We start from the raw sequence: 25,525 nt of genomic DNA, 5'->3' as shown, positions 1-25,525 counted from the left end.
CATTCCAAGAACCTTACTAGGGTAGGCATGTTCTTGGCCCACTCCTTGGAGTTTAGCTACTGTCCTACTGATGAAAAAGTGATCATCCAGTGCCATGTTGTGTACTTTTTCCATCACTTTTATGGCTGTTAAAGTTTACACTCATTCAGCGTGGGGGTCATGCTGGAGTTTCTCATTGCCATTTTTTAATTTGGCCACCCACTTGTGGCATCGTGGCATATGAATTGGGATCTGTCCTCAAACTGACCTCCATGTCACTGCCAGCTCCAGACAGCATGTTCCTGTTTCCGGGGCATCTGAACACCAGGCCTTCGCTGGACTGCTCAGTCTGTCCTCAGCACATTTCATGGGGCACTCTGTTAATGTGGTCAGCAGATACGGAACATAGGTAGAGTGCAGATTTTAAAATGTAGACGTGCACAGGTCTACTGGAACAATTAACTAAATGTACAGACAACAGCGGGCATTGTGTTCAAAACCATTACAAGCAAAAAAAGAATGTGGTTTACCTCAGAGATGACTAATAAAGGGCTTTTATTTGCACTTGGCTAATTGCAAATTAAAGTCCTTTATTAATTCTGTCTCACTTCTGAGGTAAGCCACCTCCTTTTTTGCTTTTGTTTTTAACACAACTTTATTACCTCTGGGGCCTCGTTTCCCACTGTTATTACTTTGGAGGGAGGTCCCAAATACACATATTTGTACTGGTGACCACTTTTTCCCAAAAGAGCAACCAAAACTCAAGAGAGTCCTGCTGACCGAAGTGGAAACAGGAATTCTCCACAGCAGGCCTTATTGGTTGGTTGTCTATCTAAGCAGCCCAATTTTGTGAGTACCATTATAACTATTTTTTTTCCCATATTCCCATATTCAAAGTCATACTACACTACCGGGGCTCCCGTTGTTTTCTGTGTTTACTTTTCAGGGTCCCTCCTATCTCTCAAGTTGTGTTGAATGTACATAAGTCCTTATCCAGACCTGTGCAATTTTGGCTCACTAATGTTCATTTCTAAACAATCCCTTTTGTAAGGGTGAACGCATAATCCACCATAATTTTTTTATGCCATGTATAATACCTTCTACTATTTTGCTCAATTCACCTTTTGGGGGGTATGCCAAGATAACATTACATTTTAAATGAAAACTGGTAGTCTTACTATAAAAAAATGATGTCATTTGCTATTGCACAAAATAGTTTTTTTTAAGTGGACGGCCCCAAAGGCCGATTGGGGCCGCATGAGCTCTGACCAGCAATCCTACATTTCAGGATGAAGCCAAATAATTATCCAGGCAACTTAAAGGCCATTATCCAGATACGCTGTGCCTATCCTGAGGCTTGTCACATATTCGTTGGTCCAGAACCAAATCATTTATGTCTTACATTTTAACCACTGCCTATCGACTACCGCAGTCATTGTTCTGTTTAAATGTATGTGTAATGAGCTGTGCAAATGTAATGAGCTGTGCGTTATATCCATTTGTAAAAAAATCTGTCAGTTTGAGAAGACGTGAATGTAGGGAAATGTGCATCTTATAGCCTAACAGTTCTCTAGTGTAAAGAGTAATGGTAGTTCAATCAATCAGCCTTATAACTTGTACGTGCGAAGCTCACAAGACATGCCAATCACGCTGAAAGCAAACACAAGAGATTTTCAGCAATAACAACATACATGAAGCTATAAGATACACATCATACCTTCAACACGAACAGAGATTTGACAATTTCACATATCTTTGGATATGGGGGAAGCACCAGATGGGGACATCAAGGCTACGGTGGATGCGATGATGTCCTACACGAACAATTAGGAACCTTTGAGCCAGAGACTCCAAACCTCACAATCAGTGTTGGACTGGTAGGTTAAAAAACTGAGGAAATCAACCTGCTGGCCAAGCAGCAGTAACCCTGTGTTATCACTCCCAATAGAAACCTGTAGCAAGTCTTCACTGTGAGCAACAACACGATTACTGCTGTTTGGCCAGCAAGTGGATTTTCTCAGCTTTTCCAGCTCCCAGTCCAACACTGCTCACAATTCAAGTCAAATTCAAGTCAAAGTGAAATAGTAGTTTATGTAAAGAGCACCTAAACCATGGTGGTTTGCCGAAAGTGTTCTGAAGGAGAACAAAACTGTGTGGCCACCCCTGTTTCCTCAGCCCACCCTCAGCTAGTTGACAGCGGCCTATTCTAATTTTACGTACAACAAGGTCTAAAGTAAATTTATTCTTGAGCATGCTCTAAAAGGTGGCCAGACACTGGTAGATATGGTCAACAGAGATACGCCTCTCAGATCCCTCTTTGATCACATAGTGATTGACCTGCTCAAATCCCTCCACATACTTCACACAGTTTTTTAAACCGTTTTCCAGCATGAAATCTTTTAAAAATCCATGTGCAACTGCCTGGTCTCCCAGCCCCTGGTCTCATCCCCCCCCCCTTCCTTCCTTGGCCATGCTGTGTAGATAAAGCACTCTCACCTGACCGACGCATGGTATCGGTCTTTGCTCCCCCTTTCTGGTTGCGCCTTCTAGTTTCTTCACTCTCAAGTCCTGGGGTGCTTGTATGACATATACTACAGATGTCAAACACTAGGCGCACTGTGGCATGTTTCTTACGTGACCACTAGAGGCCTCTAGTATTTGGCTTCTAGCATTTGAGACGTCACACAGGCACCCGGAACTCGGTAATGAAGAGAGAAAGGAGCAGCCAGTGGAGAAAGAAGAGGCTGCAACCGATGTGGACAGTGAGGAGTAGCTTAGGTGTTCATTGAACGCCGCTAGTGATGCGCTATCAACCTGCCACCGATTGACCAGAATTTTTCATCCTGAGGGAATCGACCAATTTCAGCCAAACATTGGTCAGTCAGTAATAGTTTGCGCCACTGATTTCTAGCAGATTCACTCAAATGATCGAATCAGCTAGATATAAAAAAAAAAAAAAAAAAATGACGGCCAGCAATGAAAACTGGTTCTTCACCACTCCCAAATAATATTTGTTGTCAACTGTGCTAAGATTTCCACGCTTCCTGTCTTCTGGCGCTCCCCGGGCCACTTTTTTTTTTAGAAAATCTTAGATCCACTTACATGTGCATTTAGTTTTAGAAAAAATAGTGTTTGCCAAGCATTGCATCGCATGGCTGCAGCACATTTTTTAATAACCATTGCAAGCTGAAGACGGACTATAATGTCTAGGAAACATGCGCGAGTATACACGAGTCCCTATTCATTTCAATGAATCTAATCACGAATCATGAGGTACAGAGATCCGCATGTGTCCACTCTTGTCTGCACATAGCAGTTGTGGCACAACCACATCCCCCACTCCCTCCCAGTGACCATATTCACTGGCAATCCTTGGCTTGGCAAATCGGGCTCCCTGTGTGCTGAAGTGTGGATAAGATCTGCACAAAAAAGATAAAGGTCCTTATTCAATTAACTTTTTCTCCTTAAAGGAAACCTGAGATGGCATATATTAAAAAAAAAATAATACATACCTGGGGCTTCCTCCAGCCCCCTTCAAGCTAATTGTGCCCTCGCCACCTTCCTCCACCACCTGTAACCTCCGAAATCCGTCCCGGTAACTCTGGTAATCAGCGCATACTGCACATGCGCAGCCTGGCCAGGTGGGCACGCCCAGCCACGCAACTGTCAATGGGAGAGTTCTGCGCCTGTGCTGTACTATGGCTGCGGGAACGCAACCAGCCGGACTGCGCATGCGCTGGCTGGCGCTGACTGACCAGATTACCAGGACGGATTGCGGAGGCTACAGGTGGCAAAGGAGGGGGTAAGGACACGATTATACCTGGGGCTAATAACTCACGTCCTCCCGACACAGCTGATTGAAAAATAAGTGCTGGGGGAACGTGGATGATCAAAATAAAAGATTGAAAAGGGTTAATGTAAATACAGTGTATTGCACTATTGATCAGAGCTTTATTTTAAGACGTTTCAAGTACACTTAGGTAGAACTTAATATTGATTTATAAAATGCCAACATATTCTGTGGTGCTGCAGAAAATACACAGATACTTTAAGAAGACAACTATGCTCCAGAGGTGATGATCAATGATGACAGATTTATTCCCTGTGTGTCACAACGTAGCAGGACTCCAGCCTTCAGTGCTACGGAGTACATCCCTGTGCTAGACAGGAAGCCAATGCTCTTACAGCCTATATCTGTTGTTTCCTCTCTGGTATTTCCAGTTGGCCACAGCCGGGGTTTGTGGCCACCTGCACGGGAGTAACAGCTCTTGTGACTCGTCCTCCAAACCACAAGCAGCAGACAAATCATCAGATAATAAACACCTGACCCTCGCAATATACTTATTCTCATAGAGAATACTCACCACTTCCAGCCAAAACAAAGACAGAAGCACTATGTGACAGGGCTGTGCAGTCAGTACAAAAAATCATCCAACTCCTCAGTTTATGAAACCACCAACTCCGGCTCCAGGTACCCAAAATTGCTCCGACACCACAGCCCTTGTGCCACTCCTCCTTTTTTAAGGCAGCTGTGAATTAAAGAGAGGGGGTGCTGTACATGGATGCATCACACAGAAGGGAGGGGCTGCATATAGAATAGAAGGGGCCCTGTTGTTGCACATAGATCAAGAAGACGTTGGCCTAGGTGCAGAAAAAGTATAAATCTGGCCTTAAATCCATGGTGTGGGCTGCAGTTAATTTTTAAAGCAGTTTCAAGGGAAGAAGAAGGGGAGAAATGACTAGGTGGCAAGGGGTGTTCCAGAAAAGACACAGGGAGGGGAAAGGAAAAAGTTATTATGGTGATTCCTATGCCACCTGATGTCAATCTTCTACTGTCCTACTGTAATCTCTCTCTATAACCCTCCTCCCCCCCGCCCCCCCATGAAGCCCCATGCTGTGTCATAGACACTGCAAAAAGCTGTACTGCCAGTAAAAACAAGAGGAAAGTGTAGTAATATATTGTACTGCAACCCTGAGAAGCAACATACTGGCACGCACTATAGTGTTCCTATACATAAGTGAACAGAGTCAGATGAACTTCACAATTTCCAAATTCTGTACTTACTTTCGCCATCCATTACGCTCCTCTAATAACTTTCTCTTAATCACCCTACACTTCTTGCTTTCCCATGTGCGACAACAGGACTTTACTAGAGCCACCCCCATTTTGTGGAACTCTCTCCCCCTGCCCATCAGGCTTGCCTCCTCCTTCAGCACCTTTCAACAAGCCCTCTTTAAAGAACAAGCGACACCCATGCTAACCTAGAAATAAAATAAAAAACACATATATATGTATATAAAATACTACTTCTACTTACATAACAGATGTATTGTGCTAGCCACGTAATGATTCCTGTGAATTTTACAAAGTAAAAGCAGAAAATCCTATTCTAGGCAGTGGCCATTTTGCCAAGCTAATGCTGACATCATATCCTCCCTGACTCTTGTTTTCCCCCTCCCTTCTCTTGCTCATTGTGTATTCATTAGCTGTCCTCCTCCCAGAGTCTTTTTTTTATTTACACATCCAATCACTGAGTCACCTCAGCCTTGCTTGTAAACACAAGTGATCAGCTAGGCAGGGAAATAAATGGAAGAGGAGGAATATATATTATAGATAAAAAGAACTCCCAGCATTCAACTTTTTGGCACTGTTTGGCACTAGGGCCAGTGCTCATAAAGTATGTAATAACTCCAAACCATAACAGCAGAAAAAGTTTTGCAAGTTTTGAATGCAGGATTAGCATCTTTATCACTTAATACACTCAGACCAGTTGCTGTTGAAATTTGATTTTTATGGTGACAATACCGCTTTAAGATGACCTATCCTACTTTGTCAGTGCCCTAACTCTTTCTGCCGTGAAACTCTCGATGAAGTCCCCCTCCTATTGCGTCACCACCCCTTCCCTTTAGATTGTAAGCCTTTGGCAGAGCCCTCCCTCTTGGTGTATAATACTTGATCGTGTACCCTGCCCACAAAATGACGTGAACTTGGATTACTACTCCAGTGCATGATCTGGCATTATGTATCTTACTCCTTATTGCCTAATTGTGTCCATTACTCCTAATATCCTTCTCTGAAACATTATAAATTGTCCTGCACAGTAATATGTTGGTGCTATATAAATGGATAAATCCAATACATAATAATTACCTCCCAGCAGATGAACAGGAACTAGCTGTCTGTGTGGGGAGCATTGACAGAATAACAATAACTGTAGAAGTAGGTTACAGAGTGCAGTCAATGAATAAAATCTGCCTTTATTTAATTCACGTGGTGGAACAGGTTGTATTCTAATAGAGAAGTATGGCCAGTGGGTCCCAGAAACAACCAAATTACCTTTTACCTTATGACCTAGGATTTTGCTACTCAATGCTTGTTCACAGGTCCGGGTTCAAGGTAGACCACACTTCCACGGTGCTAAACAGCAAGGGCCGGATTTACCATAAGGCACTATAGGCACGTGCCAACAGGCGCCTGATGATGGAAAGGCGGCTCACTCCCCTCTTCGAGCGCCTCCCTCCTTCCCTATGCAGAGTCCTGATGAGAGTTTAAGTGAAAGGTTACTCACCTAGCTCTTGGCATTTCACTGATGAGAACTCCTTTGACGAGATCTCCTTTCAGTTAGGGGCACCACTAGCCTCTTAATACTAAGGTTCTTCTAGATACCTAATACTTGGGGGCTCCTCTAGCTACTTCTGGCTACCTAATATCAAGGGGCATCTGTAGCTACCTACTTGGGGGCTTCTCTAGCTACTCATGGCTACCTAATATCAAGGGGCATCTGTAGCTACCTACTTGGGGGCTTCTCTAGCTACTCATGGCTACCTAATATCAAGGGGCATCTGTAGCTACCTACTTGGGGGCTTCTCTAGCTACTCATGGCTACCTAATATCAAGGGGCATCTGTAGCTACCTATGATGGGCAAGGGATGTAATGTAGAAGTGATAACTGGACCAGCCAGCACACTTGCGGTGCAGTTTGGTGTGGGTTTGTAGGTTCACGGAGGATGAAATCTAAGGTGTCCGGACATCTGTGCCTATAGGCTCCTGTGAGGTACTTCTGGACCTGCAAACAGCCAAAAGGTTTGTAGTCAACTGCGCTCACCAGTCATACTTAGTTTGGATTAAACAAATATGTTTTTTTTTTTTTTTTTTTTGGGTAGGGGGCTAACTTAGAGGAAAACAAAAAGTAAGCTTTTGCCCAATAAGCCTTCTTCAGACTTTGTTCCAGTGTATATACTCTGTGTGTTTTAACGTTCATGTACAGGACCAAAGTCTGAAGAAGGCTTATTAGCTGAAAGTTTACTTTTTGTTTTCCTCTAAGTAGTACTAATGGCATCATCCAGATTCAAAACTTCTTGCATTTACGGATGGCTAACATGGTACAACACTACTAGTTTTTCAAATGGACTGTGCCTTGAGATCTCCTACTACAAATCTGAAAATATAACGTGCAAGAATGTAATCTTTATAGAGGTTTTACAGCAATTACAACGGACTTTACATACTTACCGTTCTTTTTTCCAGCCGCCCCAAAACGTCCTTCAACTGGTTTGTGAACCCATTGAAAACATTTGTGTTCTTCATCTGGAAGAAATACAAGAAGTATATCATCGCTCTGCTCATCATTGCTATCCTGACTGTCTTCTTGGTCCTGATTCTGTACACCATGCCTGGGTACATCAGTCAGAAGATCATCAATGGATAGTGGTCTGCCATGCATGGACTGTGTAAATACTCCAGCAGTGATCTGCATATGGAAACATTTCTAGACTGTAGCAATGAGATAAGAGTTGCCTTTGTGAATGTTTACAGCAATAGAGTGATATTTCATGGATCAGGACTCGGATCATGGAAAATGATAACAAGTTATCAGAATGCATCCCTCATGGCCAAAGCAGTGATTTGTCACTGTGGGTGATTAATAGCACTGTAGTATGTACTGTTAAAGTGGACCTGAACTCTTGTACAGGACAGAAGGAAAATATAGAGAAATGCACCCTCTGTGTATTTACATAGTTTAGCCTGTCTAATTCCCCCTCATCTGTGACTAATCACTAGAGTAATTTGAGCTCTCAGCTGTGTCAGCTCAGGAATCTCTGCTGCCTCAGCAGAGCAGCTCATTTGTAAACACAGGATGTAAACCCTATGTCTGTTTCCATGAAAGCAGGAAGTAGACACACTGCAGATTTATATCAGCTGTAACAAATATGTTTTTCTTCAAAGGTTATTATGCTGTTTTGCTTATCGTTTAGAGCAGAGAGGAAGTTTTAAGTTCAGGTCCGCTTTAAAACATCGACAGGGGCCCCTCTTACCTTGACACCCCCTTCCCCTGTGGTTACCCCCATCCCAGGGGGCCCATCTGCCAAGGCTCAAAAATCTAGTGCCTTGTCTAGAGCCCCATTACATCTTAATCCATCTCTGCCTTAGTCTGAAGAGTAAAGTGATCATCCCTAAACCTACCATGATTAGGCCAGTGAAGTCCAGCTGGTATGTTCCTGTAGCCACATAACCTGCTGTGAAAGGTCTACACACATTTTGTCTTCCAGTCTGTTACCTTTCATTCATACAGCACCAAGCAGCACTTTACAGAGAGATCTCTGAGCATTCCGAACAGGCAGAGGCCACAATTCCTGTCTCTTTCCTGCTGTGTATAATAAGTATGCTTGTGTTTGCCTGCGCGATCGGCGCTGTCAATCACCGCCACGTGGGCCGGAGTGGAATTGTTTTGTCCTGGTGCAGGCACAGGGTGACTGCAGAGGGCTGTTAGAAGCCCCAGGCAAGTTAAACTTTTTTTTTGTTATAGCTTACAGTTGTCCTTTAAGAACCCTCACCTCTAGTTATCACAAGATAGCAGCAACAAGAGTAAACAGGCAGCCAATCAAGTACACGTAAACAATGGCTGCTGCTGCCCTGTCTCATCCTAGATGCATTAACAATATTGCACTTTATTTGCATTGTAAATCATTATGATAATATCTGACTGATGCTGTTTAAAGATAGTTTAGGGTAAGTACACCTACATTTTAAAATGCTGCCTTTCTATAGATGTAAGAAGTTAAAGAACAACGACAATGGTAAAACATGTATGGAATCTGTTTTAAATATTTTAAAAAAATATATAAAAATATGTTCTTTTCAAAGCAGACCAAATACCGTAAGTTTTAGTATTCCCGGGGTCTCCTTGTCTGGATCCCAAGATAACAGCAGCAGAAATGTCAAAATATGCCTCATAACGTATGCAGTAAAATTGCAGTCGCAGTGACTTCCTCCCCAGGCAGCAGGGGAATAAGCTGTGATTGGTTTCACTGCTGCAGACGGCAATTTTAATTGTCTGCCATGGGTAAGACGCTTTGTATAGCTGTGCCCTTTCCCTACTCTATTCCTCCTTGTGTAGCATGGTCTTCTTTACCGGATACTGTCAATTCTGCTCTAGGTTTTATTTTTAACTCCGCATATCAAGTTTGTTTCAAAAGAAAGGTACATTTGTCATTGAAAGAGAATACAGTATATAGAATTTTATGTACTAACCCATTGGAACCCCTGGATACTCGCCTATCGCCAGAGGATGTCCTTCAATTCAGTGTATATGTTACGGCCAGAACCCGAAGTTTGGCCACTTCTAGTTCTGGCCGGCCACTTCGGGTTCTGGCCGGCCAATGCGCGAAGTGGCCGCTGCGCTGCGGCCAATGTTAGAAATGGAATGATTCCTCTGACATTAATGTATCTTCTGGCCGCAGCGCAGCGGCCAAACGTATAACAACTTAGTTCATTTAATGCAATTCAGCCGGCGGCAATGTAACAATTCAAGCCGCCGGCTTTTTCTCTGCGCCTCTCTCTCCTCCTCTTATGGGCAGCAGGCGGGGACACGCGTGTCCCCGGGAGTCGTTCGTGGCGCCAGGGCAGCAGAGCGGGGAGGCTGCAGACATCGCTTCTGCCAGCACCCTGCCGCGACGAACGACTCCGGGGGGGACACTCGTGTCCCCGCCCGGCTGTCCATAGGAGAGCGACTGAGCGAGAGAGGCGGGGGGGGGGGGGGGGGGAGAAGGAGAGAGAGAGGCAGAGGAGGAGAGAGAGGCGCAGAGAAAAAGCCGGCGGCTTGAATTGTTACATTGCCGCCGGCTGAATTGCATTAAATGAACTAAGTTGTTATACGTTTGGCCGCTGCGCTGCGGCCAGAAGATACATTAATGTCAGAGGAATCAATCCATTTCTAACATTGGCCGCAGCGCAGCGGCCACTTCGCGCATTGGCCGGCCAGAAACCGAAGTGGCCGGCCAGAACTAGAAGTGGCCAAACTTCGGGTTCTGGCTGTAACATATATAACACACAACCTGAATGAAATAGTGAAGAAACTAATTAAACTACTACAGGTGGATCAGATCAACCAGATTGCAACACTCCACTCCCAAGGAAAGGACCAAGAAGACTAGCTAGAGTAGCTGTATCATGATTCTTAAGCTTCTGAAACAGACCTAACTTGACAAACGAATAAAGCCCAAACACATCAAAGACTACTGTAGTTCTCTCAAAGAACCAAGTAGCCGTTCCGACTATCCTCACAGGGGGAACTTCCTCCTCCAATCCATTGAATAAGGTTCAAAATCCATTGAACCTTATTATGCCACTGACTGTGTCTTCCCCACTAAGATCACCGAAGAAACTGGCCCCAAACCCAGAAAGATCGGTAGAAGAGGTGGTAAAAAGGGCAAATCGAAAACTATCAGTCTGAACCAACCCAATAAATAAATTACAGCCTAGATCTATTATATTCAACCTCTCCACATAAACACTAAATCAAACTGAGGAGAAGATCCTCAGTAGTGGCCTTTCCTTCTGTCCCTCCAAACCATCAAATCTATTGAAATTGTTTTTCCATGTGGTGGCAGAATCAATCACTATCTGATCAAATTCTGATCATACCCGGGGGAATCGGCTTGGCATGTAGGATCGTAAGCATAAAGTTTGGCATCATTTAAATGACTGGCATCCAAGCTTATGGGGCTGGAGGAAGCCCCAGGTATGTATAAAACGTTTTCTTTTATTCAGTTCTGGCTTCCTTTAAGCCCCCTAAAGGTGCTCTGACTGAAGTCAGACTGGATTAGCTGTATGCTTGTTTCAGGTGTGTAATTCAGCCACCACTGCAGCCAAAGAGATTAGCAGGACTGCCAGGCAACTGGTATTGTTTAAAAGGAAACATCCATATCCCTCTCAGTTAAGGTTCCCTTTAATGGGAAGCCCCAGGTATGTATGGAACCTGAGACGCTTCTTGTCTCAGGTTCCCTCCAACTGTAGTACTGGGTCTAGATCTGACTAGACTGGTTGAAATAAGATGGACACTAGGGATGAGCAAGCCAATCAACCACAACCTTGTTTAGCAAGATTCTGCCGCTTATGCCGCGGTAGGCAAGAAAGAGGATTTTCCATGTAAACGAGTGTAAATTATATTGATTAGGTGAGAAATGTATGAACTGCCACCTTATTGTCGTTAACACAATCTTTTGATCAATTTCATCCCTCATTCTCGATTGAAAGACGGGATTTATTGATTGTTGTGTTTAAAATTATGCTTCAGTTTGTGTTTGTTTTGTATAATCAAATGTGATAGTTTCCAAAAACTGGTTTGCGAGATTTTCGCAGACCGATCAGAAGTTTGGCAAAATTCTCATTAATCTACTAGCAATGATTTGCTCACCCCCAATTGGCACATACAGAGAGAGTACAGTAACCATTCTAGAACATGGAGGGCATTCTAGAGACAGTGGGCCTAGCCGATTCCCTGCCCTAGTCGATTCCAAGGCCTAGCCGATTCCCAGCCGTAGCTGATTCCCAGTCCTAGCTTATTCTCAGCTATTTTAGATTCACAGTCCTAACATATCTCTAGTCCTGGCATATTGATAGCCATAGCACATTCCCAGTCTTAGCCAATTCCCAGTCCTAGCCAATCCACAGACCTAGCCAATTCACAGACCTAGCCGATTCCCAGTCCTAGCAAATTACTTGTCCTAGCAGATTCCCAGTCCTAGCAGATTTCCAGTCCTATTCGATTCCCAGTCCTAGCAGATTACCAGCTCTAGCAGATTCCCAGTGCTAGCATATTTCCAGTCCTATCCGATTCCCAATCCTAGCAGACTCCCAGTCCTAGCAGACTCCCAGTCTTATCCGATTCCCAGTTCTAATCCTTTAAAGTGAATGGGAACCGCATTTTAAAAAAAATGAAGCAAATACTTACCTAAGGAGAGGGAAGGCTCTGGGTCGTATAAAGCCTTCCGTCTCCTCTCTCGGTGCTCTCTATCCTGTGCTGGTTCCCCCCCCACTTCAATGCCCCTTCGAAAGGGTATTTGGAAGTCTTTGGGAGCCGTGTCCTCCCGAAGACGTGTGGCTCCATACTGCACAGGCGTGAGCGTGCAAGAGAGCGTGCTTGCGCAGGCGCAGTACAGGGCCGCCCTTCTTCAGGAGCACTCTGGCGCCCAGAAGACTTCTGAAGCCTCCTTCGGCCGGGTAAAGGAGTATTTGACTAATTTAGTCAAATACTGCTACCGTGCGAGCCAGCATTGGAACGAGGTGACCAGGAGAGGAGTGGGAAGGCGCTATATGACCCAAAACCTTCCCTCTCCTTGGGTAAGTATCTGTCTCATTTTTTTAAATGCGGTTCCCATTCACTTTAATAAACCATTATCTGATTCCAGTCTGTTTCCTTTGGGATTTGGCATAAAAAGTGGTAGTTTGAAGTGTAAGGCCATTATAAAGGGTAGCAATTAGCTTCTCTCTAGCAGGAGTAATACATCGAGGATTCTGGACTCAAAGTGTGAACTGCACATGTGTCAAGAGAACTGCATGTTTAAGGCAAGCCTGAGCTGGATATAATGAGAATACATCTGCTCAGGAAGTTCATTTTCTGCCCTGAGCTGGGAAAAGAATTTAAATGCATTTGCTGTTGCTTGGTAAAGGTATTTCAGCTCCTTATCAAACCACAGAGCACAGCCTGCAATTTAAATGGATTGGGAAATAGGAAGTTTCCCCACAGAAGGGGAAAAGTGAGGAGGGATAGAGCGTATCCCAAGGCATCTTTAGTGCCTCCTCCCCTTCACATATTTTTGAAGCTTGTGATCTACATTAATTAGCTCTGCATGCACCAATAAAAAATCTAGCACAATCTATCATACACAAATTATGTCTATAAAATACACACAGATAATTCCCGGGCCATATACAGCTCATTGGCCCAAACTCCCTGAACCCACATAATATGCTCTTTCTATAATAGCTATGAGGGATGTGCAGAGGCGTAGCTAGGGTTTTCAGCGCCCGGGGACAAAGACAGTTTTTGCGCCTATAACTGCACTGACCCATAACAGCTTTTTGAAGAAAAAACAAATACGACCCAAGGTGAGGGCAGCAAACCCCTTTTTCACTCTATTGCAATCTGAGTAGATCCACGCCAGGTTTGTGGAGTTACTTATGTTCTTATTTGCATAGTAGGTGAAATCAGAGACGTTATGTTACGTCGATCCTCTGCTCTTTAAGGCAGGGTTCACACTTTGCAGGTTTTGCATTTTTCCCAAAATCGCAATCAGCATACATCCAATGTATTCCAATGTCATTGCAATTTTTTATTGGTTCATATTCGATCTGTGTTTTGCAATTTTTCTGCATTTAAACATTCACATGGCAGGCCTAAATTTATCGTGAAATGCAAGTCGTGTGTCAATGCAAGTCAATAGCAATGCGTAAAATTCAGGTACTGTATGTGAAGGAAAAATCGGGTGCACGCAAAAACTGCAAATGAAAAAAGACCAAAAATGCGATATCGTGCATGCGGTTAATCACATGCAAAAAGCGCTATGGCAAGTGTGCTTGGCCCATTAGGGAATACTATTACATAAACAGGTGGAATCTGGAATTCCAGTTATTTGTTTTTCTCATTTGAATTTTAATATAAAAAAATAAATAGTTTTTTTCATGTAAAAGAGTAATATAAAATGATGCAAAGGAAATGAAATGTACATTGATATATTCTGTATTAAATAAATTTGGACACATATTGAATAAATGATGAATTTAATGACCTGATTTTGCCCAGTGTGTAATGTATTTATTTTACTTATACAAAAAAGGCACTTTGATTATTAGAAGGAGAGTGGACCGGGGAACTCGGTGGACAAAAGACACAAAGGAGACAAGAAAAGACATAAGGAGCCAATAGTGCAATATGCCAGAATACCAGGATGTATAAGGCTTGATTCATTAAAGTGACACTGCAATGAAAAAAAATTATGATATAATGAATTGGTTGTGTAGTACAGATAATTAATAGAGCATTAATAGCAAAGAAAATGGTTTCATATTTTTATTTTCAGTTTTATAGTTTATAATTTTGGTTTTTTTTTTTTATAACATTGCATCATTCTCTAATATTTGCAGTTTATACACTACACTCAGCATTCCAAATGATTTCACAGAGGAGGCCAATGACCTTTTGAACTTTTCTCTGCAGACAAAAACAAAATACAGTGACAGACACTTGAGATAATAAGCTTCAGAAGATTTTGAAAGTCGGAGAGATCAGTGAAGCTCTTTTGCATAGATAAGAACTGGAGTTTCTTAAAGGTACATAATAACATCTGATTTTTCCAAACGACCGGTTGTTAGGACCGGTCGTTTGGACGTCAAATCGGGCGTTTGTACAAACGGTCATTCGGCTGATAAGGCTGATTTTGATGGTTCCGCCAAGCGGATCCGTCACAACCAACATTATCAGCCGAACGACCATTTGTACATACGCCCAATTTGACGTCCAAACGACAGGTCCGAACGACCGGTCGTTTGGAAAAATCAGACGTGTGTATGTACCTTAACTCTTCCTATATTGGAAACAACATTATACTCATATCTCTGCTGCTAATGTTTTATTTCTTAGCTGTACTACACATACAAATCATTATTTCATACATTTATTTTCACTTCAGAAATCCTTTAAAGGAGTTCTGTGGGGTGTAAAATAAAACAAAAAGCGTCACTAACCTGGGGCTTCTAGCGGCCCCCTGCAGCTATTAAGTCCCACGCCGTCACTGAAGCTTCCGCCGTTCGTCACCGCCGGTGACCAGCTAATTATTCATCTAACTAGTTGAATAGCTCTGCGCTGCATGTCCGCACACGTCATTAGGAGCTTACTGAGCAGGCACAGTACAAGAAAACTTTGCCTGCGCAGTAAGCTCCCGATGACACGCGAGGGAGCGAGAATGCGTGTGGCCAAGGCCGCGCAGCCACAGAGCTATAATTCTAGTTAGGCTTCAGTGACGGCATGGGACTTAGTAGCTGCAGGGGGCCAGTAGAAGTCCCAGGTAAGTGGCACTTTTTGTTTTAATTTTACACCCCACAGAACACCTTTAAGCTAAAGCAGCGCAGCTTAATGTGCAGGAATGCGCACTATGCATGCCTTATGCACTATGCACGCCTTACATAGCAGCGCTCGCTGCCATGAAAGGAGCATGCCATCCCTTAGTTACACGAGCTGCTTCCGTAACTACCGCAATACTTCACTCGTGGCTGCTACTATGATAATTTGCATTGTTGTAACTATATAAATTAACACAGCAGCTCATATGTTGCTGTCACTTACTTACAGTAGGTAGTGATGGGTCGAACCTCCGATTTTAGGTGCGTTAACCGGGTTCGCGAACTTCCGCGGAAGATTCGGTTCGCGGAAAAGTTCGCGAACCACAATAGACCTCAATGGGGAGGCGAACTTTGAAAAATAGAACAAATTATGCTGGCCCCAAAAGTGATGGAAAAGATGTTTCAAGAGGTCTAACACCTGGAGGGGGGCATGGCGGAGTGGGATACACGCCAAAAGTCCCGGGGAAAAATCTGGATGTGAAGTAAAACAGCGTTTTAACCTCCTTGGTGGTAATCCCGAGCTGAGCTCGGGGTTTGCCGCCGGAGGTCGCCGCTCAGGCCCTGCTGGGCCGATTTCGGTTCTGAAAAAAGCAGCACACGCAGCTGGCACTTTGCCAGCCGCGTGTGCTGCCCGATCGCCGCCGCTCCGCGACGATCCGCCGCGTGCAGCGGCGAAAGAGGGTCCCCCCAGCCGCCCGAGCCCAGCGCAGCCGGAACAAACAGTTCCGGCCGGCGCTAGGGGCTGGATCGGGCGGCTCTGACGTCAGGACGTCGACTGACGTCCATGACGTCACTCCGCTCGTCGCCATGACGACGAGGAAAGCGAAACAAGATAGGCCGCTCATTGCAGCCTATCCTGTTACTTTCGATTGCCGGAGGCGATCGAAAGTACGCATCAGGAGCGCCCTCTAGTGGGCTTTCATGCAGCCAACTTTCAGTTGGCTGCATGAAATATTTTTTTTTTAATTAAAAAAAACCCACATTGCAGCCTCCCTGGCAAAATAAATAAACCGCCAGGGAGGTTAAGGGCAGAAATCACATTGAATGCTAAATTGTAGGCCTAATGTGCTTTCAAACATCTTGCATGTGTATACATCAATCACGTAGTGTAATTAGAGTACTGCTTCACACTGACGCACCAAACTAACTGTGTAACGCACCGCAAGTTACCAGCTGTTTGTGTAGGGACGGCCATGCTGGACTACTGTGCAACATGGCGAGATTGCTCTTCCTCACTCAGTGATGTCAGGTAATGTGTGATTGCCTTCTCAACTTTCCATGGCATTGTTAAAAAGCTTACATTTTGTTTTTAAATTACATTCTCTACTTGTAGCGGTACTTGTTCAGTACCGCTACAATGAGAATCCTATGGAGGCGGGCAAGTCTGGCATTGTGTCCCCTGGTAATGGCCGGGGAATGAGGGATGGAATCCGGTGTGGAGCCTGAGCAACGGCTACCACTACACATCCAAGGAGGGCAGCAGTCAGGCATGCACGCCCACCTCGAGGTAGTGACCAAAAATAACAATACAGGAGGACTATAGAGGGCTTGATGTATTTGAAATGAATGTACTTTAAATCCTTTAACGAGAACCAGTTATGGCGGGCAAAGATGACACCACATTCCTTTCACGAGAATCATATGGAGACGGGCAAGTCTGCCATTTGTGACCCCGGGTAATGGCCGGGGAATGAGGGATGGAATCCGGTGTGGAGCCTGAGCAACGGCTACCACTACACAGGCAAGGAGGGCAGCAGGCAGGCATGCACGCCCGCGAGGTAGTGACCAAAAATAACAATACAGGAGGACTATCGAGGGCTTGCTGTATTTGAAATGAATGTAATTTAAATCCTTTAATGAGAACCAGTTATGGCGGGCAAAGAGGACACCACATTCCTTTCACGAGAATCATATGGAGGCGGGCAAGTCTGACATTGTCACCACGGGTAATGGGCGGGGAATGAAGGTTGGATTCCGGCCCGAAGTGGGAGCCTGCTGAGACCCATGCTGTAGCTGCCCTGACCGTGCTTTGCAGACCAGGCATCTGTGATCAGATGGACCCTTGACCCAGCGGAAGACAAACCAAGTCGAAAGCATTTGCCAAGAATGTTTTACGGAGGGCAAGTTTTTTGCCTTTTTTTTCAATTGTTTGAAACTGTAGATGGTTGTATTTTTAAATTGTTTGAAAATGTAGATGGTTGTATTTTTAAATTGTTTTAAAATGTAGATTGTTGTATTTTTAAATTGTTTTAAAATGTAGATGGTTGTATTTTTAAATTGTTTGAAAATGTAGATGGTTGTATTTTTCAATTGTTTAAAACTGTATCCATTCAAGTGCAAGTTATGCACTGACTGCCAGGTATAATGTGCAGTCACAGATGCAGTGAAAGGTATGCAGTGACTGCAAACAGCCGTTTGTGTAGTGCCGGGCGTGCTGGACTGGTGCGCACCATGATGAGAGTGCAGGTGATGGTGGCTTTCAGCCCATATGGTCGCCCGGCTGATGTAGCTGAATGACAGAACAGTGACTGTCCAGCTGATCAAATTTGGTCTGACCACAATGAAACAACGACCTTATTATCTTTGGTGTGCCACCCCCACCCGAGACACTCATATAGCCGGCGGTCATTGCTTCATTGTGATACGCAAGCCCCTTCACCGCGGCAAGGTAATGATCACGAAGGGGGATGGGCACATGTACATGCCTTTTGTTTTTTTGTTGCAGCCGCCTGCAGTTCAGCCAGAAAAATTAGGCAGGCATGTGCACGCCTCAGAAAAATTAGTATAGCGGCCGCTGCTAGCAGCGGCCTTAAAAATTCTGGAATCCGCCTAGAGTCCTGGACCCTGGTGGTGGTGGCGGAGAAGGCAGTCAAGCGGCCTGCAGGCAGAGATGCTGTGTGTGGGGACTGACTTAGTCTTCGGTCGTGCAATAGCCCTCAGGGATCCTTGCCTCGTTCATTTTGATAAAGGTCAGGTACTGAACACTGTCATGACTTAGGCGACTTCTCTTCTCAGTGACAATGCCTCCAGCTGCACTGAAGGTCCTTTCTGACAGGACGCTTGCGGCAGGGCAAGAGAGAAGTTGTATGGCAAATTGGGACAGCTCTGGCCACAGGTCAAGCATGCGCAACCAGTAGAGCAAGGGTTCATCGTCGCTGCTCGCAGTCGCAGTGTGTACATCCACACTTAAGGCCAGGTAGTCGGCTACCTGCCGGTCCAGGCGTTGGTGGAGGGTGGATCCCGAAGGCTACTGCGAGGCGTTGGACTAAAGAATGTCCGCATGTCCGACATCACCTCGAGCTCACTGGAGGGTCCTGTCCTTGCCTGCGTGGACTGGTGAGGAGGAGGAGGAATACTGCCAGTGGTACCTTTATTGCGTTGTACTGTCACATCACCCTTAAATGCATTGTAAAGCATCATTGACCGCTTGTTCTGCAAGTGCTGCATCCTTTCCGCCTTGTGTTGAGTTGCTAACAGGTCTGCCACTTTGTGCCTGTACCGAGGGTCTAGTAGCGTGGCCACCCAGTACAGGTCATTATTCGTCTTGAGTTTTTTGATACGGGGGTCCCTCAACAGGCTGGACAACATGAAAGAGGCCATCTGCACAAAGTCGGATCCAGACGTACTCTCCATCTCCTCTTGCTCTTCCACAGTGACATCACGCAACTCCTCTTCCCCCCCCAGCCACAAACAATACCACGGGAACGTGGAGCAGCAGAAGCCCCCTGTGACGGTTGCTGCGGTTGTTCTTCTGCCGCTGCCGCCTCTTCCTCCTCCACAGAAACACCTTCCTCATAATCATCCGAGTCTGACTCCTCTCCTTCCCCACACGACTCCTCTTCTTCCTCCTCCTCCCCCCTCTGTGGTGCCGCAGGTGTTGAGGAAACCTGTGGTTCAGCTGAAAATTGGTCCCACGATTCCTCCTGCCGTAGCTGTTCCTGTTCCCGCTCCTCCACAGCTTCGTCCTCCACTCTACGCACGGCACGCTCCAGGAAGTAAGCGTAGGGGATCAAGTCGCTGATGGTGCCTTCAGCGCGACTCACCAGGTTGGTCACCTCCTCAAACGGCAGCATGGTCCAGCATGCATTTCGCATCAGTGTCCAGCTGTTGGACTACAACATCCCCATCTTCCCAGATTGTGTCCTTCTACTGTAGTTGAACAGGTACTGGGTGACGACTTTCTCCTAGTCTAGCAGGCGAGAGAACATGAGCAGAGCGGAATTCCAGCGAGTCGGGCTATCGCATATCAAGCGTCTCACCGGCAAGTTGTTTTTCCGCTGAATGTCCGCAAAGCGTGCCATGGCCGTATAAGACCGCCTGAAATGCCCACACAACTTCCTGGTCTGCTTCAGGACGTCCTCTAAGTCTGGGTACTTTGAGACAAATCTTTGCACGACCAGATTCAGCACATGTGCCATGCAGGGTACATGTGTCAGCTTTCCCAAATTCAAAGCGGAAAGGAGATTGCTGCCGTTGTCACACACCACGTTGCCGATCTCCAGCTGGTGCGGGGTCAGCCATTGCTCCACCTGTTTGTTAAGAGCAGCCAGGAGAGCTGCTCCAGTGTGACTCTCCGCTTTGAGGCAAGACATGTCTAAAATTGCGTGACACCGTCGTACCTGGTATGCAGCGTAGGCTCTGGGGAGATGGGGCTGTGTAGCTGGAGAGGAAGAGGAGATGGCAGCACCGCTAGAGTTCAACTGACACTCAGCTGGGGAGGAGGAGGTTGACAGCGAAGAGGATGTAGCTGGAGGAGAAGGAGAGGAGGTGACAAGTCGGTCCGCTGAACAGCCACGTACTCCCTGCTTGCTGCCATCGGTCACCAGGTTGACCCAATGGGCTGTGTACGTAATGTAGCGGCCCTGCCCGTGCTTGGAAGACCAGGCATCCGTGGTCAGGTGGACCCTTGACCCAACGCTCTTCGCAATAGATGACACCACTTGCCTCTGAACTGCACGGTACAGTTTGGGTATGGCCTTTCGTGAAAAATAAGTGCGGCCTGGTATCTTCCACTGCGGTGTCCCAATGGCCACAAATTTACGGAAAGCCTCTGACTCCACCAGCTTGTATGGTAATAGCTGGCGAGCTAATAGTTCCGCCACACCAGCTGTCAGACGCCGGGCAAGAGGGTGACTGGCCGAAATTGGCTTCTTCCGCTCAAAGACTTCCTTCAAGGACACCTGGCTACTGCTGTGGGCAGAGGAGCAGGAACCGCTCAAGGGCAGAGGCGGTGTGAAGGAGGGTGGCAATGAAGGTTTAAGGGAGAAAGCGGATGAAGACGATGCACCTGAAAAAGGAAGAGGAGAAGGAGGGTGGCTTGTCTATTGAGGGGTGCTGCTTTTCCTCAGGTGTTCTTCCCATAGCTGTTTGTGCCTTCTCTCCAGGTGCCTTCGTAAGGCACTTGTCCCTACGTGAGAGTTGGCCTTTCCACGGCTCAATTTTTGCTGGCAGAGACAAAAGATGGCTTTGCTCCGATCTGAGACACACACGTTAAAAAATTTCCAAACCGCTGAGCCCCCCTGGGGTGATGCCGCTACGGTGGCATCAGCAGCTGACGTTGAAGGGCATGTTGGCTGGCTGGCCATAGCTGGCGATACATGGCGCCGGACACTGCCCCCAGCTGTTTCTGAGGACGAGCTCCCTCTGCTTCTATCATGGAGTTGTCTCCTCCTATTCCTCTCTGGCTCCCCCTCTGAACTGTCCCCCTGGTTATCTCCTCTATTGGGAACATACGTGGCATCTGTATAATCGTCATCATAATCCTCCTGCCCAGCTTCGCTTTCCTCAGACAACTCCACAACTGCACCAACTTCAGGTGGTTCATCATGCCCCTCCTCACACATTATGTCCATACTATCGCCACTTAACTCAGACGTATGAGGTGGTGTACCTGCGCCTTCTTCTTGTTGTTGCAGTGGTGGCTGTGAATCAGTGACTTCACCACCACCAAATAACTCCTGCGAAGTGTCAAATGCAGCGGACGTGGTGCTTGTACTAGCGCTGGTAGCACTGGCTGCGGGAGATGAGGTCTTCTGTGTTAAATACTCAAGCACGTCCTCACAATTTTGGGAAGTGATGGCACGTGCCTTCTTCTGAGCACTGTACTTTGGTCCAGGTCCCCACGAAATCACAGCAACACCACCTCGCACAGACCTGCCAGTGCCAGGTGCCCTTCCTCTGGGTCTTCCTCTACCTCTTCCTCTACCTGGTTTGTCCATCTCGGGGGGAAGCTAGGTATATGCAGTGAGGTGAGTTCACTCAACAGAAAAGGTAGATATGCAGTGAGGTGAGTTCGCTCAACCCAAAGGTAGCTATATATGCAGTGAGGTGAGTTCACTCAACCCAAAGGTAGTTATATATGCAGTGAGGGGAGTTCACTGAACACAACAGGTAGTTAGATGCAGTCAGCTGAGTTCACTGAACACAAACGTAGTTATATGCAGTGAGGGGAGTTCACTCAACAGAAAAGGTAGATATGCAGTGAGGTGAGTTCACTCAGCCCAAAGGTAGTTATATATGCAGTGAGGTGAGTTCACTGAACACAACAGGCAGTTAGATGCAGTCAGCTGAGTTCACTCAACACAAACGTAGTTATATGCAGTGAGGTGAGTTCACTCAACAGAAAAGGTAGATATGCAGTGAGGTGAGTTCACTCAACCCAAAGGTAGTTATATATGCAGTGAGGTGAGTTCACTCAACCCAAAGGTAGTTATATATGCAGTGAGGTGAGTTCACTCAACCCAAAGGTAGTTATATATGCAGTGAGGTGAGTTCACTGAACACAAAAGGTAGCTATGTGCAGTGAGGTGAGTTCACTAAACCCAAAGGTAGTTATATGCAGTGAGGTGAGTTCACTCAACCCAAAGGTAGTTATATATGCAGTGAGGTGAGTTCACTGAACACAACAGGCAGTTAGATGCAGTCAGCTGAGTTCACTCAACACAAAGGTAGTTATATGCAGTGAGGGGAGTTCACTCTACAGAAAAGGTAGATATGCAGTGAGGTGAGTTCACTGAACACAAAAGGTAGCTATGTGCAGTGAGGTGAGTTCACTCAACCCAAAGGTAGTTATATATGCAGTGAGGTGAGTTCACTCAACCCAAAGGTAGTTATATATGCAGTGAGGTAAGTTCATTGAACACAAAAGGTAGCTATGTGCAGTGAGGTAAATTCATTCAACCCAAAGGTAGTTATATATGCAGTGAGGTGAGTTCACTCAACCCAAAGGCAGTTATATATGCAGTGAGGTGAGTTCACTGAACACAACAGGTAGTTAGATGCAGTCAGCTGAGTTCACTCAACACAAACGTAATTATATGCAGTGAGGTGAGTTCACTCTACAGAAAAGGTAGATATGCAGTGAGGTGAGTTCACTCAACTTAAAAGGTAGTTATATGCAGTGAGGCAAGTTCACTCAACACAAAAGGTAGTTATGTGCAGCGAGGTGGGTTCACTCAACACAAACGTAGGTGTATGCAGTGATGAGGTGGGTTAACTAAACACAACAGGTACTAGTAGTAGGTAAATGCAGTACTGGGTAGGTAGTACAATGTGCAGCTCCCTGTCACACACACAGGTGTCACTGAATGTGCTGCTGAATGCTGGTGGGCTGCTGGCAGTGGGACACACACATTATGAATTAGCAATGCTGTCTAAGCAACACAAGTGTTTCTCACACACACAGGTAGTCACTGAATGTGCTGCTGCTGCTGCTGGCAGTGGGACACACAGTATGAATTAGCAATGCTGTCTAAAAAACACAAGTGTCAGTTTCAAACACAGAAAAAAAAAATTGATCACACGAGCAGGATGAGCTCTGAAAAGAGCTTTTTCTGGGGCGCTATTATAGCAATAAGATTCAGCTAAGCAAGCTAAGAAGGCAAGAGCCTGACTAATCTGTCCCTAGGAGAACAAGTCTGCAGCAGCTGTCCCTATTCTGTCTCTAGCAGGCACACGAGTGAGGCTAATGGCCGCCGGAGCCTGCCTTATATAAGGGGGGGTGGAGCTCCAGGGCTTAGTATAGCCGGATTGGCTACAATGCGCCTGCTGACTGTGATGCAGAGGGTCAAAGTTGACCCTCATAGAGCATTATGGGGCGAATCGAACTTCCGGGAAAGTTCGCCTTCGCCGGCGAAGGCGAACCACCCGATGTTCGCCTGGAACCGTTCGCCGGCGAACCGTTCGTCCCATCTCTAACAGTAGGTAGTTGAAATCTGACAGAAGCGACAGGTTTTCAGCTAGTCCATCTCTCCATAGGTAATTCTCAGCAAGGCCCTAAGGGTTCGTTCACACTAGGGGCGTTTTCGGCCTTTTTTCAATCGCCCACAAAAGGCTTGTGCAATGAATCTCTATGAGAAGGTTCATATCAGCGTGGTTTATGCGATGTGCGTGCAGCAAAGCCGTGCCTGGACTAAAGGCCTGCAGCGGGTTGGGTACCCGCGGGTAACCCGAAATGCGGGTCGGGTTCGGGTACCCGAATTGATTTAAGCTGCGGGTGCGGGTCGGGTGCGGGTAGCGAGTTGCGGGTGTGGGTAGGGTTGCGGGTAGCGGTCTGCGGGTGCGGGTCGCGGGTAGTGAAAACAAACAAGTTAATTCTGACTGTGTCTTTTGCTTACTTTACTTTAAATGTTACTTTAAAATGTGCACTTTAGAAGAAAATGTAAAAAAGCGGGTCGCGGGTAGCGGGTCGGGTAGCGGGCCTGCGGGTCGCGGGTCGGTGCGGGTAGCGGTTCTGCGGGTGCGGGACCGGGTCGGGTTGCGGGTATCAAATTCACCAGAAAGCGGGTTGCGGGTCGGGTGCGGGTAGCGGGTCGGGTGCGGGTTTGAAAAAGTGGACCCGCGCAGGCCTCTAGCCTGGACCATTTTTGAGGCGATTTTGCCTCAATGGAAGGTATAGGAAAAACACAAACGCTCACAAAATTGCTTTGTGCATCGATTGCGTTTGCGTTTTTAAGAATAAATACACGGGTCAAAGAGTTCACTTCCTGACTTGCGTCAGGGAGTGAGTTAAAAAAAAAACTTAGAAAAGCGCTTTTCACAAAAACGCAACCCCCACTTAAAAGGCGGGAATAAAAAAAAAAAATCGCTCAAAAGAAGCCCAACGCGAATGCTAACGTGAGCGGAACGCAATGTGAACGAGGCCTGAAAAGGATTTTAAAAAGGTGCTAGCCAGCCTCCCTGTTCGCGGCACACTTCTTTGGCTGTTGGACGGAGCACCTGCCATTCACTAAGTGCTTTTGAAAGTAAAGAAAAGCCTGAGAATCCCCCATGAGGAGATGGGCTAGTCTAAAGCCTGTCGGTTCTGTCTGATTTCTAATACAGTAATTACTGTAAGTGACAGCAACATAGTTGAAAAGTAATTTATGGCTCATTTTACTCTGGGAGAAAAATACTTATTTGTATGTGTTTACATGTATTTAAACTTTTAAATTTTTTGCGATAGTGGTCAAGCCTATAGTGTAAATTTACTTATAGTTTAGAGGTTGAAAAGCATGCAACCTGCAGTAAGTCTTACAGAGGAACTCTTGCCCACTGAGCCCCCATGTGCTTCGTTTGCAGAAGGTCTTCAAAGGTCGCACTTCTGGTAATTACCATATTTTTCAGAATATAAGAAGCTCCGGAATATAAGATGCACCTGGGTTTAGAGGGCAAATGCGATTTAAAAAAATGATATACTAAACCTGGTGCGTCCATGTTCCAGGAGCGTCTTGTAGAATGTTCTCCCCTAATCATTGTCCAACATGTGTCCCCTCGTCCTCTTTTCCTACCCCTGTGTGTCCCCCTTACGTCCTCCTGTGTATCTCACTGTCTTTTATCCTCTTATGTCCCCCCCCCCCCCGTGTCCTCCTCATGTCCCCCTGCGTGTCCCACTGTTCCTCCTTTGCCCCGGTGTGTCCCCCTTCTATTCCCGTGTAGTCCTCCGGTCCTCGTCTGTGTCCGTGTCCCCTCCTGTTCCTCTGTGTATTCCCTCCCCTCCACCCCGTGAGGTGAGTGCAGACCTATGATCTCCCACATCTAGCTATCTAAATGGGGAAAGGGGGGCGAATCTGGCCATCTATGGGGGAGGGGGCATATATGACTATCTGAATGGGGAAAGGGGGGCAATCTGACTATCTAAACGAGAGGGGTAAGGGGGGTACATCTGGC

At 46.1% G+C, this 25,525-nt stretch overlaps 1 protein-coding gene and 1 long non-coding RNA gene across 7 annotated transcripts in view; one reads left to right on the top strand and one right to left on the bottom strand.

Annotated features, from left to right (window-relative positions):
• LOC137542031 (fer-1-like protein 4) overlaps window positions 1–9,571 on the top strand; it is a 262,988-nt gene extending 253,417 nt beyond the window's left edge. The window contains exon 45 of the mRNA XM_068263629.1: window positions 7,508–9,571. Within this exon, the coding sequence (XP_068119730.1) occupies window positions 7,508–7,688 (181 nt within the window). The 3' untranslated portion in view covers window positions 7,689–9,571. The remainder of the gene's footprint in view (window positions 1–7,507) is intronic.
• Window positions 1–25,525, bottom strand: part of LOC137542039 (uncharacterized) — a 713,380-nt gene that overhangs the window by 146,787 nt on the left and 541,068 nt on the right. For all 6 annotated transcript variants that reach the window (XR_011025333.1, XR_011025337.1, XR_011025331.1 and 3 more), the window contains one exon: window positions 7,493–7,567. This is a non-coding gene — a long non-coding RNA (uncharacterized lncRNA). The remainder of the gene's footprint in view (window positions 1–7,492; window positions 7,568–25,525) is intronic.

Source organism: Hyperolius riggenbachi, chromosome 12 (genome assembly GCF_040937935.1).
Source record: "Hyperolius riggenbachi isolate aHypRig1 chromosome 12, aHypRig1.pri, whole genome shotgun sequence".
NCBI classification, from domain to species: domain Eukaryota; kingdom Metazoa; phylum Chordata; class Amphibia; order Anura; family Hyperoliidae; genus Hyperolius; species Hyperolius riggenbachi.
This window is presented reverse-complemented; position numbering and strand designations above follow the sequence as displayed.